Raw genomic sequence first — 14536 nt, forward strand, 5'->3', positions numbered from 1 at the left:
CATGACAGGTAGGGGTGAGGCTCCAAGAGAGAGGAGAAATTGTAGAGCTGTGGGGGGCCATAGAAAAGTACTGCTGTCCAACAAAGATAAAAATTGGGGTTAATTGGGCCTTCTCAGTGATCTGGATCACCAACACAATTGCCTTACTTGGTTTAAAATGGGAAGATGTGCAGATCTGCAAGATTGGCTAAGGATACACAGAATGCTTTTCGTACCCTATGCCTTATACTGTCTCAGTTAAAGAAAATCTTAGATATTTAGACAAGAGGGTTTCAGAATTGTGTTTTTCTCGTAAGATCAAACTGTTTCCACGTGGCTGTGTTAACCCCCTCTGGGCAGGGATCTGGGCTGTCTTGTCCATGGTTTCGTCCCCAAGAGCTAGCACAGTACCTGGCATATTGAGTGGGTAACCAGCATTTAATTATTCATTCGGTCACCCAATGTTTATTAAATGATGAATGAGCATGATTATTAAGTGGAAGAAAATACAAATTAAAACTGTTGAGAGTTAAGTACCTTTGAATCAATACAGAGGGCTTAGGGGTGTCTCCGGCCTGGGATTCTTTATGGATAGAGAAGTGTCTGAGAGGGGACCTAAGTCATTCCATTTATACCTCATTCATGGACTCATGGCTTTGGAATGTTGGGTTTATCCACACTCTCTGATACTGTGAAACAGAAAGAGCCATTCCTTTTCCAGGGTTAAAAATCTCCCAGGGCAATGCTCCTGGGAGGCACTAATCATCCCATTTAATTGCTTCCTCCTTAGTCCTAAGTAGACAAGATACACTTTTAAAGGCCTGTTGCTCACCATGGCTTCTTTCCTCCTCAGGAACTGCAGATACAATCAGAGGGGTCTGGACAGTGAAAGAAACAGGGCTCCAAATCGCCTTTTACATACAAAAATAAAATGAACAAACCAGCACTATCTACCATCTGTGCCAGACAGAGCAGATGTGAAATAAATACTCTGGGGGCAGGGGTGTTGTGGGAACGGAGGCTTTCAAAGCTCAGGCACATCTAACACATCCCCTTCTCTACATGCCGTTCTCCTTGGCCTTCCTGAACCAACAGGTGAGTTTTTGAGGCTCTGATGTGTACCAAGTGGCTAATTTTCCATGAAGACACTTTGTAGTTTGCCTACTGTCCTCTCAATAGCTTTAACTTCCCATGTTAACAGTTATTGCTTCTTAGAAATGAACATGCAGATCCATGAATAAGCCATTTTCTCCTTTTATCCCTAATCAAACTCAATAACAACACAAAAGTTACAACTCAGGTGAAAAGAAAACTCACTTGTGTCTTCAATGTCCAATCAATCAATCAACGTTGCCCAATGGGAGAACAGTATATGCTATACTCTACTATATACAGATACGCTTTGTTTTGTTGTATTTGTGTTTCATCCATGCACTGTGTAACAGGTATCACAACAACATTCCCAAACAGGCACATGAAGGAGGAGCGAATGTTCGGTCATGGCTGGAACAGGAGTGTGCAGGCCATGGATGCTTTTGAAAACAAAACTGATGGACGACCCCAGGCAAGAGCAACATGGGACTGGGACACGTACTGATGCAAATGGAAAAGGATGATGTGCTTTTGGAATGGGGTTATTCTTCCTGTTTGTATGAGGGGTGGTGAGCAGGAGGGGAGGCGGGTTGGGATGGGGGGCCTGGGGGTTAGCAGGGCTGAAACACCAGAATATAAGGGCCTTGCTAATCACAGTCTGGCGCTAAAGAGATAAGAAAGGATTTTGCGTGTTCCTGGGAATCTAGGCACGATGTTCCTGTACCTGGTGAACAAGAGTGCCCGGCCTCCTATCTTTCACTGTCAGACTCTATCTATCTAGGACCATGACTTTTCTGGGCTCCATTCCAGCTGCCAGGTTTCTTCTTGGAGGCAGCTCCACACCTCTGCTCCCATCCCAGAGATGAGCATGAAATTTAGTTATATGGTGAAGACATGCTTCTTTCTTCTTCCATGCCCATTTCCTCTCTTAATCCAAAATAATTTTTTAAATGTTTGGGGGAAGGGAGAGTAATCTTAATGATTTCCATTTTTACCCAAAACCCATTTGCACTTAGATGGGTCATCAATTCCCACAAGAGAAGCCAAAACCCTGAACCTCCCCAAAAAAACAAAACAAAAGCCTAACATCAACTACCTCCCCAAACCCCCGCCCAAAACAAGCAAAAACGAACAGAAAACAAATCAAAGACTTAACGATTTATGAAGCCGGGGAGAACACACAGCCCTCAGAGGCTGAGCTGCGAAGATGGCCCTGCCTCCACGCCTGGTTCAACGTGACGAGGCCCCTGGGAACAGGAGGTGATGCCTTCTCACTCCGGCCCTAGTACAGAGTCTGCTCGTGAAGCTGGATTCCGTCAGCAGGTAAGTGGACACGACAAATGTCAGTTTCTTCTGTTCGTTATACATAATTTTTTATGTATATATATGTATATATATATAAATTTACTACATCTGATTGTTCCTTTAGAAGCCTTTTATGTGGCAGTAGGCCTCCAGGGAGGAGAAGAAAATGTACAAGAGCCACAGGAGCACAAAGAGGCAGGATGTGAGGAGCTTGGCAGTCCGGGGCCCACCCAGCTCACCTCCGATTTCTGGCCTCCGCCGATACAGCAGCACCCCGACATTGATGAAAGCAAAGATGGTGAAGAGAGTGACGGAGAAAGCTAGCGTGCCAGGGGACACTTTGAACTGTTCCCCGTTGGCCGCGTGGTAGATGGCAGCGATGGACCAGGCCACGCCAATTCCCAGGAAGACATTCACTGCGTTGCTGCCTGTGACGTTACCTATGGATGCATCTGCGTACTGGTCCTGGGTGGCGGCCACTTTGCTTGCAAATGTGTCTGTGGAGGAAGAAGAAAAAGGCGATGACACTGAGCCACTTAAAGAGGTCTGTGGAGTGCTGGCAGCGTCAGCTGTGTACTCTGGACTCAAACCCTCGACGGAAACCCCGTGACTAGGACCGAGCTTCGATGTTCCCTCGAGTCCCAGTCGTGGGGGCAGAATGACAGGATCCAGGGTATCAGGACTTGCTGACTTACAGGTGACCTTGTTCAAGTTCTTTACCCACAGATAGATACCACGGTTCTTGTTAACACTGAGTTTGCAGGGAGGCATTTTTCAGAGCGTTATCACGGCCTATCTACATCAGAATCAGATGAGGTCCTTTTTTTTTTTTTTTTTAAATTTTATTTATTTATTTATTTATGGCTGTGTTGGGTCGGTCTTTGTTTCTGTGCGAGGGCTTTCTCTAGCTGCAGCAAGTGGGGGCTACTCTTCATCGCTGTGCGCGGGCCTCTCACTATCGCGGCCTCTCTTGTTGCGGAGCACAGGCTCAGCAATTGTGGCTCACGGGCCTAGTCGCTCCGCGGCACGTGGGATCTTCCCAGACCAGGGCTCGAACCCGTGTCCCCTGCATTGGCAGGCAGATTCTCAACCACTGCGCCACCAGGGAAGCCCAGAGATGGGGTCCTTCTTAAGAATGAATATTACCAGGCTCCGGCCAACCGTGCTAGATCATAGCTGCCGGGACTCAGGAACATGTTTTTACAACATGCCAAAAGATTCTAGGTCAGTGAAGTTTGAGAATGGCTGCTGAACGGTATTACTGAAGGCTGCCGTAGCATCAGCTCTAGTTTATAGATGAGAAGGTGCAGGGGTCAGGAATTATTTCCAAAGATTCAAGAGCAAGTCAGTGGTGGAAGTGAGAGTAACTGACCCATGATGACAACGGACATTTGCCTAGAGCCTTACAGATAGGAAAGCAGATTCACCTATGTTATTGTGTTGATGGTGACAACAATTCTATGAGGAGAGGAAACGTTATAGGTGAGGATACTGGGCTCAGAGAGGTGCAACATCACACAGCAAGGAAGAAGCCATGTTAAGGCTTGAGCTCAGGCCTCCAGCCTTCATGCAAATGCTGTTCATCGTTCCATCTCACCCTTCCCTGGCCTGGCATGTTAATGGCCATCCTCACAGCTCTCTGTTCACCAAGAATCCTGTATGCATCTTTTCTCTGAAGCTGGGAAAATAATCCATTTCCTTTCTCTACAGGGAGTAGGACAAGATTGACTTACACTGGGTGAGTAGAGCACAGGGGCTTACTTAGTGCAAACTTGAGTCAGAGGGTGTCGAATTCTGCCTGCACAACTGCATGTGTGACCCCAGGCAGATTACTTAATTTTTCTGAGACTCAATTTCCTAATCTGTGAAATGAGGATAGTAATGCCCACTTCAGAGTGCTTTTGTTAAATTGAGCTATTATATGTAAAATGCCAACGTTTCTTTGTACAAAGCAAGAGTAGCTCTTTTTGTTGCTTTGGGAAGACAATGTGAATGGAGCTGCCTAGATCCATTTATTAGAAGTTGACGCTGGATCTGAAATAGCTCCCTTTATTAAGAACGTGAACAGGACTTGTAAGATATTCAACTTCCTTTCTATATGCTCACCTAGTTACTGGTGTCAAAGTCCTTTCAGTTACCTCTGCAAAATACGTTGCACAGTCGGTTTAGAGTAGATATTAGTAACTGTCAAATTGCACTCACGTTTGCAAAGCCAGCAATGGCAGGTATGCTGTTACTACAAGGCATTACGCTCTGAGCGTGCGTGTAGTTGTGTGATAGCTGGATTACTCTCTCCGCTCTGTTGCTATTCGTGGCCACTTCCATTGAGGATGATACGTAAAGCATGTACGTTTCTATCAGCCTGTAGATTCTTGTGCTTTTACCATGGGTGCTGAGAGGCTACTGGATCTGTGGTGTCACATTCTTTCTGAAAGGGAATTGGTTAACCTTGAGGGCCCGTCTCACTGATTCTGACCTGTCTGTGACGGAAAGCAGATTTTAGTTACTGTTTTATAAAGAGGCGGACTGCTTACTCTGTGCTACACATGTTACACGGATATTTTCATTCAACCCTCTTATCAACCTTAGAGAGTAGATGCTATTATTCCGCTTTTACAATGTGGGAAACAGTGATGTTGTGATAGTATGCCTCTTGGACAGGGGGTGTCTGTCAAAAAAGCAAGGATTTTTGAAACCACATCTGTTTGATTTCAGAGCCCCTTCTCACCCTAGACCTCACCGCCCCTCCTAGGAAGGCTAAAGGTTTCCTTCCCTCTCAGTCCATTTCAGGTTGCCCTGTTCCTTCCACTCAGAAACCTTGAAGCAGCTCCTTCCTGTATCAGTGAGAGCAAAGACTGAAGGAGGTATAGGCAGCTTGCTAACCTGCCCTGCTGGATGGGGTGCTGCCTTTTTGCATTTGTGATCGATCACACACTGCAGCCCTCTCAGGACTATCACAACAGAGGCCGGTGAGTAAAAGCCCAGTGAGACGATCTTCACGGTCTCTTGCTGTTCATTATTAAGAGTTGTTAGGACCTGACACAGCAGCAGCCTCAAAAACAATGAAGTCATTTTGCTTTGACTTTTCGAGCAAAGTCAGGTCAGCGAGGAAAGTAAAGGAACAGAGTGTAAAGCAGGAGAAAGCCACTTACAGCTCAGCTGCTGCTGAGGACCCCCTGAGATGTTATTCTGTGCTGACATGGCCGCTGGCGGCGCCTAGTGACTGGGGGGTGCCTTCCCCCCCCCCCCATGCTGCAGGGGCGGGGACCTGGCATGTTCCACAGCATACGCATGCATACCTCCCCCGGCACGCTGTATGTGGCACACTAGACTTCCTGGGTGCCCCATCCCCACTCAGAAACCCTGGACTTTCTGGATGGCATCTCTGCTGCCGCCCCAGAAGGGAATGAGGCACAAATTCAAAGATTCACTGGGCCCTCCTGGGTCTGCAGGGACTTCTTCTCCCTTAAGCCATTTTTCAATAGCCTATTAATGTGAATAGCACATGAGAATTCCTGTAATAATAGGTTCCTGTTTACAAATGCCTTTCTTTGGATGCTCTGAAAATTAGTTGCCAAAGTGATTAGCTCCTCACATAAATGAAACATGTTCGGGCCTCTGAATCAGGGAGGTTTTTTTTTTTTTTTACCTGGGTTACACAGCAGACCTTTGCTTTTCAATTCAAAAGCTGTGTAAGAAAAATTGTAGAGACACAAGTAAATCCAAACCATCAGCCTTAACTGCAACAGAGACAACTCTGTTTTCCAAATGAAGTGTGATGGAATCTCCCCAAACTACCTTCTCTCTCCGCTGCTTAGTGCACAGACCAGCAGACCACAGACTGCAGGCGAGGCCCTGCCAAGCCCGACCCTGAACGCCAAGCCCGACCCTGAATGCCAAGCCCGCAACCTGCTTATGGCTGAACAAGGCAAAAGCCACTCAAAGGCCATTCCCCAGAGTGAAGTCCAAACACGGACTATTGACATGGCGTAAGCATATTCAGAACTTGGCCCATTACATACAAACATACATGAATCAGATTCCTATTGTGATTGGTACAAACTAAGTTATGTTGATAATCATGTACATATGTGTGTATATCTATACCGACATATATACTTCAGGTTAGTATTCTAATAGTAATTTTTGCTTCTAACTCCCACCTTGAATTCTAATGAATTTTATTTTTATATTTTTCCTTTCTTATAAACATCTTTATTCTCAAACTTCAGTTCTAGTCATTGCTCACATATTATAATTTGTTTGCAATGTCTTTGATTATCTAATAAGATTCACAATAGGAATACTCTAGGCAAACAGGAATAATCTTGGCAAGTATCGATGGGCTGGACACATGAACTAGTCACTATTCTGAGCCCTTTGATCAGCCCCTGTAAACTTCTTGACGGAAATGCAAGCGCTAAAATTATACTCCTTTTTTTTTTTTTTGGCCGCACTGCAAGGCATGCAGGACCTTAGTTCCCTGGCCAGGGATCAAACCCGTGCCCCCTGAATTCTAATAAATTTTAAATTAGTCGTAGAGTTTTAAACTTTTGGTCCTGCCTCCTTGGTTCCCACTAACAGGGAAGATTTGTTTGGGAGGCAGTGTGGCTGGAATTAAGCCACATGTTACAGAGTCAGGACATAATTGTTCTCTGCATCTAACCTTGGCGGCTAAGTCAGCTAGTCAATATGCAGAAATATTGACTAGATATCAGCACACTCCCCTTTCCTCCAGAAATGATTTTTTAACTGGACTTCTCAAACTTTATCGCTGCGTACAGACTAAGCCTCAAACATCTCTTCTGTAAAAAGGATAGTTCTTACAGCCCTGCAGTTCACAGGAAGGGTTACGTATTACCTAGAGTACCAGCCCACGTGGTTTATCTTCGTCTAGACTCTTAGCACGTGCTGGGGGCCAGCTGTGCAACTCTCAAGCGCTTCGCGCTCAGGAGCAGATTTTGACTAGAGCCCAGCCTGCTACGGAGGCATGGTAGCTGCCTCCCATCACCTGTGAATTACTGATGACGCAGGGGACAGGCCAGGAGGTTCAGAGCTTCCTGCTGCGCTAGTGGGAGAAGTCTCATCAAGGGGACCCTCTGTGCTCTTCTGTCAGTCAGTGTGTTCTTGGGCAAGACACTCACTCTCTGGGGGGGGAGGGTTCTGGTTTCCTAACTTTACTGTTTGGGTGGTACACAGAATACATCAAGAGACTAAATTCATATATATGGTTTTGGTGGGATTTTTCTTTTTTGCAGGCGTTTGTACATGACCACCCACCTTCCTTCAAATTGACGAATGATGACGATATCTCATTTTAAAGAATAAATGACCTAGATGAAATAGTCAAAGTGATCTCTAGACCTGAAGATCTTGCCAGTGATGAAACTGTGGCAATATTTATGGAGGTGAACCACACAGCACAGGGTCATTTGACCTCTTAAAAATAGGTAAGAAATGTTGGCAAGGTTACTTACTTCAAATCACATGAACATTTATATGAGTGTAGCCATGCAATAACTGGTGGCAGCGATGACTGCTTCAGATACTGTGTATCATGTCAATCAAGTGTGCATATCACTGGCACTGAAAATACTGGGAGAGCCAAGTTTTAAAAAAAAATGAAGATCTGGGGCTCCACCCTTCACCCACTTAATCAGACTCTCTGAGAAAAAGACACAGGAATACGCATTTTAATAAGTGCCTGAGGTGGCTAGCTTTTACACCAAGGTTCAAGAACCACAGCTCTCAGGCATGGAAATGGAAGCTACCACTCCCAGTGCCCACAGTTTGGGGGGGGGGGGCTTGCTGGCAGGAAGAGATGTTTGAGTTTCAGGGAAGCAGCTAATTGAGGAGAGACAGTGATGCCCTCTGATAGAGTGGTCATTTGCTCATAAAACAGCTTGGTGGAGGGGCTGGGACTGCTTGACCATGAAGTCTCCCACTCTCAAGTTGTGCTATACTCTTAATTTTTTTTGAAAAAAAAAAAAAAAACCCATTCCAGCATGGCAACTATAAAAGGCCAAGGAAAGAGTGAAATTTACTTAAATTAGTTGAATTCTGGCTCTTTCACTTGCCAGGTAAGAAGCTTACCTACTTTAATATGGTTTTGAGGGAAATGAGTTAACATGAACAGCGCTCAGAATAGGGCCTGGCACTTAATGAGTGCTCAATATTAGTAATTATTTTTATAAGACAACAGAGCCAGATCCCAAGGGAATCCATAAGTGGTCTGGAACTGTGAATTCCTGTAATGATTCTAAACTTCTGGGGAGTTATAACACCCTTTAAAGACATATTAACTTTATGGTCCCAGGTATTTAAAAATGTGGTAGAAAATATAATTATTCTTAAAATCAAAGAGATTTTTAGTTTGAAAATTCCATATAACCTAAGTCATAAAAAAGACATTAGAGATCTGGTTTATGGCCCGAATTTTACTAGTGACTGAAAGGCAGACCTCTTTGCTTAAACAACGTATGTATTCCTCTCTATTCTTTCCTCTCTTCTATGCACTTTTTGTTTCCCTCTTTGAGGATTCAAATGGAAATTTTATTTACGTACTAATTCCTCTGTCACTAAGAACCTTAAACAAGTTTTTGCTTTTGGTTGTGATATTTATTTACCCTAGTAAATATGAAACCTACACTTTCTTACTTACATACACATATTCCCTTCACTGGTTCAAACGAAAAGAAACCTTGTTTGGCATCCAAGTGAAGTTTAAGAGGTCAGGGAATTACTGATGTTTGACTGAATAATGACCAGTTAGGAGAGGAGTTGTAAAAACTGAAAAAGGGAAAAACACTTAAAATTTCTGCCCATAAAAACTGTCCCTGAAAAAGAAATGGAGACAATGACACCTATTTTTAGAAGAGAAGAAAAAAGAGGTAAGTGAAAAGCTCAAGAGGACTCATATTGGCAGGTCAGAACACCTGTTTCTACTCATTTTTATCACCAGGGTAACTTTTGAAAAATACCAAATTGTGAGGTCCACTCTGAGTTTCTGCTTCCTTGGTCTGGAATGCGGTCTGAGCACTGGCATCTTTTAAAGCTCCCCAAGCGGACTGAGGTCCACTAACCAACTACTCAGAGCCCTTGCTTCACCCTCTGTGTAAGGACAACGGCACCTTCCCTGGATTAGCTGAGATAATGCATGGAATAGCTCTGACATGTAGGTCAACAAAATCAGTATTTTGGGAACAACAGGGTGGAGACAGGATAGCAGAGTAGAAGGACGTGAGCTCACCTCTTCTTATGAAAACACCAAAACCACAACTAACTAACTAACTGCTGAAAAACCATCAACAAAAAAAAAACACTGGAACTTACCAAAAAACTTATCCTAAATCCAAAGCCAAAGAAGCCACAATGAGCTGGTAGGAGGGGCTCAACTGTGATAAAATCAAATCCCACACCCACTGGGTGGGCAACCCACAAACTGGAAAATAATTATGTCACAGAAGTCCTCACAAGAGTGAAAGCTCTGAGCCCCATGTCAGGCTCCCAGCCTGGGGGGTCTGGCAACAGGAGGCGGAGCCCCCAGAGAATCTGGCTTTGAAGGCCAGCAGGGTTTCATCACAGGGATTCCACAGGACTGGGGGAAACAGAAACTCCACTCTTGGAGAGCACACAGACACAAGGTCTTATGCACACCAGGACCCAGTGAAAAAAGCAGTGGCCTCATAAGGGCCTGGGCCAGACCTACCTGTTGGTGGTGGAGGGTCTCCTGCGGAGGCAGGGGTGCCTGTGGCTCACTGTAGGGACAAGGACACTGGCAGTGGTAGTTCTGGGGAGTACTCATTGGTGTGAGTCCTTGGGGAGGCCACCATTTTCTCACCAAGACCTGGCCCCACCCAACAGGCTGTAGGCTCCAGTGCTGGGACTCCTCAGTCCAAACACTCAACAGGGCAGGACCACAGCCCCACCCATCAGCAGCCAGGCTGCTTAAAGTCTTCCTGAGCATATAGCTGCCCACTAAACTCACCCCTTGACATGGCCCTGGCCACCAGAGGGACATACCCAGTTCCACCCACCAGTGGGCAGGAACCAGTCTCTCCCACCAGGAAACTTGCACAAGCCTCTGAGACAACCTCATCCACCAGGGGCCAGACAGCAGGAACAAGAAGAACTACAGTCCTGCAGCCTGTGGAACGGAAACTGCAATCACAGGAAGTGAGACAAAATGAGACAGGAGAGGAAATGTCCCAGATGAAGGAACAAGATAAAAACCCCAGAAGAACAACTAAGTGAAGGGGCAATAGGCAATCTACCCAAAAAAGAATTCAGAGTAATGATAGTGATCCAAGATCTTGGAAAAAGAATGGAGGGACAGAGCAAGAAGATACAAGAAATGTTTAACAAAGACCTAGAAGAACTAACAAACAGAGAGGAACAATACAATAACTGAAATGAAAAATAAACTAGAAGGAATCAAGAGCAGAATAAGTGAGGCGGAACAACAGATAAGTGACCTGGAAGACAGAATGCTGAAAACCACTGCCATGGAACAGAATAAAGAATGAAAAGAAATGAGGACAGTCTAGGGGACAACATTGCACACACCAACATTCACATTAAAGGGGTCCCAGAAGGAGAAGAGAGAGAGAAACGACCTGAGAAAATACTTGAGGAGGTAACAGCTGAAAACTTCCCTAACCTGGGAAAGGAACCAATCACCCAAGTCCAGGAAGCACAGAAGGAGAGTCACATACAGGATAAACCCAAGGAGGAACACACTGAGACACAGAGTACTCAAATTGACAAAAATTAAAGACAAAGAAAAAATATTAAAGGCAACGAGGGGAAAGCAACAAATAACATACAAGGGAACTCCCATAAGGTTATCAACTGATTTCTCAGCAGAAACTCTGTAGGCCAGAAGGGAGTGGCACAATATATTTAAAATGATGAAAGGGAAGAACCTGCAACCAAGAAGACTATCCAACACCACTCTCATTCAGATTCAACGGAGAAATCAAAAGCTTTACAGACAAGCAAAAGCTAAGAGAATTCAGCACCACCAAACCAGCTCTACAACAAATGCTAAAGGAATTTCTCTAGGTGGAAAAGAAAAGGTCACAACTAGAAACAAGAAAATTATGAATGGAAAAGCTCACCTGTAAAGGCAAACATATAGTAAAGGTAGGAAATTACCCATACACAAATATGATATCAAAACCAGCAATCATGAGAAGAGGAGAGCAAAACTGCAGGATATTGGAAATGCGTTGGAAATTAAAAGGCCAGCAACTTAAAACAATCTTGTTTATATACAGATTGCTATATCAAAACCTCATGGTAACAAAACTGAAAATCTACAATAGATATACACACAAAAAAGAAAAAGGAATCTAAACACAACACTAAAGTTAGTCATCAAATCACAAGAGAAGAGAACAAAAGAGGAGGGAAGAAAAAAGACCTACAAAAACGAACCAAAAACACTTAAGAAAATGGCAATAAGAGATACATATTGGGGCTTCCCTGGTGGCGCAGTGGTTGAGAATCTGCCTGCTAATGCAGGGGACACAGGTTCGAGCCCTGGTCTGGGAAGATCCCACATGCCACGGAGCAACTGGGCCCGTGAGCCACAGTTACCGAGCCTGCGCGTCTGGAGCCTGTGCTCCACAACAAGAGAGGCCGCGATGGTGAGAGGCCCGCGCACCGCGATGAAGAGTGGTCCCCACTTGCTGCAGCTAGAGAAAGCCCTCGCACAGAAACGAAGACTCAACACAGTCATAAATAAATAAATAAATAAATAAATAAATAAATAAAAGAATGTGAATTTCTTAAAAAAAAAAAAAAAAAAAGTACATTGCTGTGTTATATGTAATAAGACCAAAAAAAAAAATTGGAAACAAACAAACAAAAAAATTTACATTGCTGTGTTATATATAATAAGACCAAAAAAAACAATTGGAAACAAAAAAAAAAAAAAAAAAGAGATACATATTGATAATTACCTTAAACGGATTAAATGCTCCAACCAAAAGACACAGACTGGCTGAATGGATGCAAAAAACAAGACCCGTATACAGGCTGTCTACAAGAGACCCACTTCAGATCTAGAGACACATACAGACTGAAAACAAGGGGATGGAAAAAGCTATTCCATGCAAATGGAAACCAAAAGAAAGCTGGAGTAGCAATACTCATATCAGACAAAATAGACTTTAAAATAAAGAATGTTACAAGAGACAAGGAAGGACACTCCATAATGATCAAGGGATCAATCCAAGAAGAAGATATAACAATTGTAAATATACACGCACCCAACATAGGAGCACCTCAGTACATAAGGCAAATCCTAACAGCCGTAAAAGGGGACATCGACAGTAACACAATAATAGTAAGGGACTTTAACACTCCACTTTCACCAACAGACAGATCATCCAAAATGAAAATAAATAAGGAAACACAGGACTTAAACAACACATTAGACCAGATGGATTTAACTAATATTTATAGAGCATTCCATCTAAAAGCACCAGAACACACATTCTTCTCAAGTGCACATGGAACATTCTCCAGGACTGATCACATGCTGGGCCAAAAAGCAAGCTTCAGTAAATTTAAGAAAATTGAAATCATATCAAGCATCTTTTCTGACCACAACACTTTGAGGTTAGAAATCAACTACAAGAAGAAAAAAAACTGTAAAAAACACAAACACATGGAGACTAAACAATATGCTACTAAACAACCAATGGATCACTAACAAAAAAATCAAAGAGGAAATAAAAAAAATACCTAGAGACAAATGAAAAGGGAAAGCACAACAATCTCAAGCCTATGGGATGCAGCAAAAGCACTTCTAAGAGAGAAGTTCATAGCAATACAATCTTACCTCAGGAAACAAGAAAAACCTCAAACAACCTAACCTTATACCTAAAGAAACTAGAGAAAGAAGAACAAACAAAACCCAAAGTTTTGTTTGTAGAAGGAAAGAAAGTTAGTAGAAGGAAAGAAATCATAAAGATCAGAAATAAACGAAATATAGATGAAGGAAACAATAGAAAAGATAAATGAAGCTAAGAGCTGGTTCTTTGAGATTAACAAAATTGATAAACCTTTAGCCAGACCCATCAAAAAAAAAGAGGGAGAGGGCTCAAATCCATAAAATTAGATATGAAAAAGAAGAAGTTACAGTGGAAGCCACAGAAATACAAAGGATCATAAGAGACTACTACAAGCAACTCTATGCCAATAAAATGGACAATCTAGAAGAAATGGACAAATTCTTAGAAAGGTACAGTCTCCCAAGACTGAACCAGGAAGAAATAGAAAACATGAACAGATCAATCACATGTACTGAAATTGAAACTGTGACTTAAAAACTCCCAACAAACAAAAGTCCAGGACCAGATGGCTTCACAGGCAAATTTTATCAAACATTTAGAGAAGAGTTAACACATATCCTTCTGAAACTCTTCCAAAAAATTGCAGAGGAAGGAGTGCTCCTAAACTCATTCTATGAGGCCACCATCACCCTGATACCAAAACCAGACAAAGATACCATAAAAAAAAGAAAATTACAGGCCAGTATCACTGATGAACATAGATGCAAAAATCCTAAACAAAATACTAGCAAACTGAATCCAAAAATACATTAAAAGGATCATATACCATGATCATGTGGGATTTATCCTGGGGATGCAAGGATTTTTCAATATCCACAAATTAATCAGTGTGATACACCACATCAACAAGTTGAAGAATACAATCCATATGGTCATCTCAATAGATGCAGAAAAAGCTTTTGACAAAATTCAACACTGATTTATTATAAAATCTCTCCAGAAAGTGGGCATAGGGGGAACCTACCTCAACATAATAAAGGCCATATATGACAAACCTACAGCTATCATTCTCAGTGGTGAAAAGCTGAGAGCATTTCCTCTAAGATCAGGAACAAGATAAGGATGTCCACTCTCACCTCTTTTTTCAACTTAGTTTTGGATGTCCTAGCCATGGCAATCAGAGAAGAAAAATAAAAGTAATCCAGATTGGAAAAGAAGAAGTAAAACTGTCACTGTTGGCAGACGACACGATACTATACATAGAAAATCTTAAAGATGCCACCAGAAAACTACTAGAGCTCACCAATGAATTGGTAAAGTTGCAGGATACAAAATTAATACACAGAATCTGTTGCATT

At 43.0% G+C, this 14536-nt stretch overlaps 1 protein-coding gene across 7 annotated transcripts in view; it reads right to left on the reverse strand.

The window, feature by feature from the left end:
* Positions 1-2214: 2214 nt before the first annotated feature.
* The window catches only part of SLC8A1 (solute carrier family 8 member A1), a 349441-nt gene continuing 337119 nt past the window's right edge, over positions 2215-14536 (reverse strand). For all 7 annotated transcript variants that reach the window (XM_068564093.1, XM_068564092.1, XM_068564094.1 and 4 more), the window contains exon 8: positions 2215-2873. In XM_068564093.1, coding sequence (XP_068420194.1) covers positions 2497-2873 — 377 coding nt within the window. In that variant the 3' untranslated portion in view covers positions 2215-2496. The remainder of the gene's footprint in view (positions 2874-14536) is intronic.

This window comes from Eschrichtius robustus, chromosome 15, assembly GCF_028021215.1.
Source record: "Eschrichtius robustus isolate mEscRob2 chromosome 15, mEscRob2.pri, whole genome shotgun sequence".
In the NCBI taxonomy this organism is placed as follows: domain Eukaryota; kingdom Metazoa; phylum Chordata; class Mammalia; order Artiodactyla; family Eschrichtiidae; genus Eschrichtius; species Eschrichtius robustus.